The 5,000-nt window shown below is 38.6% G+C and overlaps 1 protein-coding gene across 1 annotated transcript in view; it reads left to right on the top strand.

Annotated features, from left to right (window-relative positions):
* The window catches only part of Aos1 (activator of SUMO 1), a 22,646-nt gene that overhangs the window by 374 nt on the left and 17,272 nt on the right, over positions 1-5,000 (top strand). Inside the window, exon 2 of the mRNA XM_070131309.1 lies at positions 4,904-5,000. This exon is cut by the window's right edge and continues 75 nt beyond it. Within this exon, the coding sequence (XP_069987410.1) occupies positions 4,904-5,000 (97 nt within the window). The remainder of the gene's footprint in view (positions 1-4,903) is intronic.

Here is a 5,000-nt window from a genome sequence, read left to right as displayed (position 1 = left end):
TGGACATTTCCCTTGTTAGCGCTTAAGGACTGGGAGGTTTGTCATTTTGGTAAAATTACCGCGGATAACAATCAGGGTTACAGTAAAGTAATGATATGGAATGGTTACTTTGACGTAAGCTGAGACACTTTTCATCTATGGCAAAAGGTGCTCAAATTGAAAATAAAGGAGTTACACGGTAGAGAAGAGAGAAGACTGACCCATCTTTTTCTAAGTCCCTCGCCATGTTGACATGGTGAATGTAAACAAAATTGTGACCAGTCAACTCATTCTTGCCCTCTGTTAAGTAGTTCATGTATTACTACGCCGTTGTCAAAACGATATTTGGCTAATTATCAGTCTCTGAAGTTCCACATATATGTTTTCAAAGGCCTTTGTTAACGTTGTTATACCTCTTTTTCATGTTTCAAGATTTATTAGACAGATTTAAGGAAATCGGTCTGAAGCACCTTCTGCGCAGGCGCATTTTTGCGTTTCCGCCGCCAGGTTTGACAGGACGATTCCCAGGGCAGTCCGGTGACAGGAGACCGACGAGAAATGTTTCGGTTTTGGTCTTACATCGATTCTAGGTTGTTCTTAAGAGTATATAGTGGAAACGAAGAAGAAAAAGACCTTAATAACTATCGCAGTTCGATTTCTGAGGCCATCAAGTACCGCAAATCCCGAAAAAAGCGATAAAAACGAAGCGATCTATGATCCACAATAGCCCGACCGAATGAAGCGAAGGAAAATTGACAGTTCGGGCTTTCGATGTATATAGGTATTTGGTTTATTGTTTACAGTATGGATGTAGCTCTATCTTGACGTACATACCGAGGTGAAGAGAATGTGTCCCGGGGGGTGTTGGGGGGCTTGCCCCCATCAACCCTCCCCTCGGGCAGTGCCCGAAGGGCACGCCTAGTCACAGCACCATAAATTGTTAGGTTAGGTTGGGTTATGGGTTAGGACGTTTTTTTGGGTCTGGAAGGTGTGAAATCCTGCAGATTTTGCCGAAATGTGGGTTGGATTCCCGTAGAGTTTTTTTAACTGGCGTGTTGGTTTGTAAACTTTCAAAGGTGGCGGACATGTCCGTAGAGTTTCATTAGCCGATTTTTAGTGTTTTTAGTGCTCGTTTTGCACATATCTGTTCGCTTTTATTCTTATTTAAGCCTGTTTTACCCCATAATTTCTGTACATTTTTATGATATAGCATATGGAATATTATACTTGAACTTTCATGAGCAATTAAAAATCTCTGCTAAACTGCCACCTCCTGATTGGTCATGAAGTAGTGGTAACATAGGTGCGCAGTAGGATAGAAGATAGTGTGCAAGCTGTGGGGCAACTTAATCTTCCACACCGAGTAAGTGGAATTAGCCGCTGGAGCACTGAGTGGACTTGGGCTGTGAGCAACGCTTTCTGTGACCTTTTTCCTTTATTTGTGGCGTTACCATTCAGATCATTTCTTGTACCAACCACTATTACTTTTTTCCTCTACAAGAATATCATCTTCAATTTGCCCTAACTTAGTGCGTCCATACCATAAAGATTAACCAAAAAAGGTAAACTAATTTCCAAAATAGAACCACATTAGGCAATTGCTGAAGTCTTCAGATTTTGCACTGTGGTAAAGGCCAGGAAACCTCAGAGCTTGGATCTCATTGATGCTAGTACCAATGAATTCCTCTCACCTTCTACTACTCCATATATGTATTTTTTTTTTCTTTCTTTCTTTTTTCCTCTCTCTCTCTCTCTCCATAACACCCCCCCCCCCCATACTCCACAAGCTTTGCCTCATTAATAGGAGAGGGTGCAAAGGGTAGCAGAGAAATGGCTGGGCAAAATTGGGAGAAACATTTTCTGTATATACAAGCTTGTTATGAGCTACCACTCCTTAACCCCTCCCCTGGAATACAAAGAATCCTTCATGTATTCATAGCAGGATGGAGTGTATGACCAACATGCAAGGTGTCATGCAAAGGAAAATGAGTTTTGTACAACCTCTAGTGTCTAATAGAGGGGGCTGGCAGCTCCAACCCCTGTCCTGGAACACACACAATCCTCTACATACAGCAGAATCAAGCGTATAATTGAAGTGGAGGGAATCACTGCAGGATAAAGCCTAGGACAAATAATACACTAACTTGTTGTATCCAATGGTGGAGATGGGGAATTGCAGGGAGAGCAGCCCCCTGCAATAGACGATTTTGGGTTTAGAACATGATGGGAATATATTCTCAATACTTATGGGAGCCAAGAGTGAGGCACCCTCCAGAGACAAGCATATGCGAACCCAAAATAGGCCCCAGCAACTGTACCTTTGTTGTTTATGAGTATTTCTTATGCTCTATAAGATGGGAATATCCATTTCCCTCTATCTTTGTGTGTTGCTCTAGGTAACATTAACTAGAATCCCAAACATGGTGACACAGTAGTTGTCCTATGCTCTTTCTGCCATAAATTCTAGGGGGATTCGTTATATTCTAGGGCAGGGTTTAGGGGGGGCAGTATCACAGCTTTTATTTATTTGATGGCCTAATTTGGATATATATTAAAATTTACCCCAAAATTTCCCTAGAAACCTTCATGCACTCCTCTGTTATGAATGGCAAATTTTTAGGTTATGTGGGGCTTCTGCAGCAAAACTACGTATATAAGTTGTAAAGGGTGAAAAGAACCCATTGGTACTCATATTGTCATGATCAGCCGGCTAGAACTGGTTCCGTATTTGATGATGAATCATTAGAGAGAAGTCCACAAAATCTGTTCTTACCAAAATACATGTGGAAATTTGTTTGCCTTTGCTGCAGCCATCACAAATGGATTTATGTTCATTTAGTGTAGTTGACAGTCAGTGTCATTGCTCTATCATTAAGGCAGTAGGCGATTTATTTTTCTGGTGTGCACTGATCAGAGCATCTGATGCAATTTAAATTTTTGGAAATACTTTAAGTTGTCTTAAAGATCTCAAAAGTATGAAAGTAAAGCACAGTTGTATTTTTTGGGCACATGTTGTACAGTGGTTGTTATTTGAAGGATTAAACATCCTTTTGGCCATTCTTGAAGCTAAGACCACATCCCTTGGAGGCCTCCATGTATTTGATGCTCTCACAACTCGTAGACAGGAAGGGAACCAGGCCAAGCGCTATCATGCCAGAACACCTGAGGTAGCATTTGTTGGCATAAGGATTATATATTTTATTAATGAAACAACCTTTTTATTCTTCTCAATTTTAGACAGTTTCATTTAGAAGAAAAGATTCTAAGAAGCCATCAGTCTATTTAGTTCATGTACTCTTTACCTTAAATTGTATGTTTTTGTCCAAAACTGTAATTTTAGCATTCTTTATATAAGAAAATAGTCTGAATGTATTGCTAGAGATATACAACCTTGTTATAGTTATGCCCTGATATGCTGAGGAATGCATTACAAATAACATTTACTTTTTGAAACTATAGAATATACAATTTTATGTTTGAAATTCAAGGTAATTCTTTCTAAATATGTATTTTTTGTTTTCAAGCTTGATATATAATAATCCTTGATGATTATAGGTATAGAACAGATATATACCACTATTGTGTAGCAGAAATACATATTCAGCCAACAATCTTAATTGATAGTCACGATACCTCATTGGGGTATTTCCCTATCGGGGGCAAGCCTACTGGAGGCTCCGCCCTTGGACCCTTTAAAAAAAAATCTTTCAGAACTGTGGCACCTTTTCTTTTAGTGTCCACCAGTTACTTTCTACGGTGTTTATATGGGCACTGTTGTTGGCATCAACAAAGTTGTATTTATGATTTACCTTTAGATTTGTAAAGCCTTTGGCTTGAAGGCAGTCATACATATTCCAGTAATCACTAACAATAATGGATTGTTGGCCAATATTTTCTTTTATAATTTGCAGTAGTCTGTGTCACGTTTATCAACCTCTACTGCAAAGTATTCATTTGTTTCATGGCACAAATCGCCAAATACCAACTGGCCGTCAGTTACCCACGCTCTGTGGTGTTTCTTTTTAACAAATTTCAATTTGTCTATTACAACAGTTTTCCTAGGTCCACTCCCCCCCCCCCCTCCATTAGTGTGACACCAATAAATCAAAACATTTCAGCAAAAAGAGTCATGTATTGTCTTAACACTTATGCCAGGGATTTCATTTTTCACAAATTGATATGTAAAGTAATCCCTAAGGTATATGTTGACAAACATTGAATCAGTTTCAATATCCTAGTGTCTATTATACAGCCACTCTTTTTAATAAATGGATTGTTTGAGATTGCATCTTTTAGTTATTGTTTTTTTTTTTTTTTTCACTCATGTGAGTTTGACACATGAGCAATATAGCTGGCACGGTTCACTACACTTTTTGCTCTGTAATGTATTGTTTAACCCACTTACGACGGGTGTCCCACATGATGAGACACACATCTCATCAATATGCATAGTGTATGATGATTGATGTTTAAATATAGACGACATACAAATGTATCCACATGCACCAACAAATGCACACGCTGTTGTCGATTATATTTGTGGATTTAGATAAAAAAATCATATTTTCTTGCTTCGCCTTTTTTACTTTCATTTATATAATCATATGGGTTTGCTTGTCATGCTATTACTATTTCTTCTCTAATGACATACATATCCAAAATATTAAACAAATTCTGATGGTATTAATTGCATTGAAAGCACATCAGATATTTGAACAAGGGCAATGAAGGAAAACTGAAATATATGAAAGAATAATTTTAAGTATATTCATTGTATTGTCTTCATATTAGCACAATAGGTGCCATATTTTGGATAGTTCATATACTGTTTTCACTGCTTTAGAAAAAATAACCTGCCCTGCTCCACACACACACACACACACACACAAATAATTTCCTTCCTAAATACTTCTGTTAACCTCAGGTTGCGATCATCACGTGTGTTGGTGGCAGGTGTGTGTGGGATGGGAGCGGAAGTCACCAAGAACCTAGTCCTATCAGGCATCAAGTCCCTGATGCTC

Source organism: Penaeus vannamei, chromosome 16, assembly GCF_042767895.1.
Source record: "Penaeus vannamei isolate JL-2024 chromosome 16, ASM4276789v1, whole genome shotgun sequence".
Classification (NCBI taxonomy): Eukaryota; Metazoa; Arthropoda; class Malacostraca; order Decapoda; family Penaeidae; genus Penaeus; species Penaeus vannamei.
The sequence above is the reverse complement of the archived record's forward strand: the minus strand, read 5'-3'. Positions and strand labels throughout refer to the sequence as shown.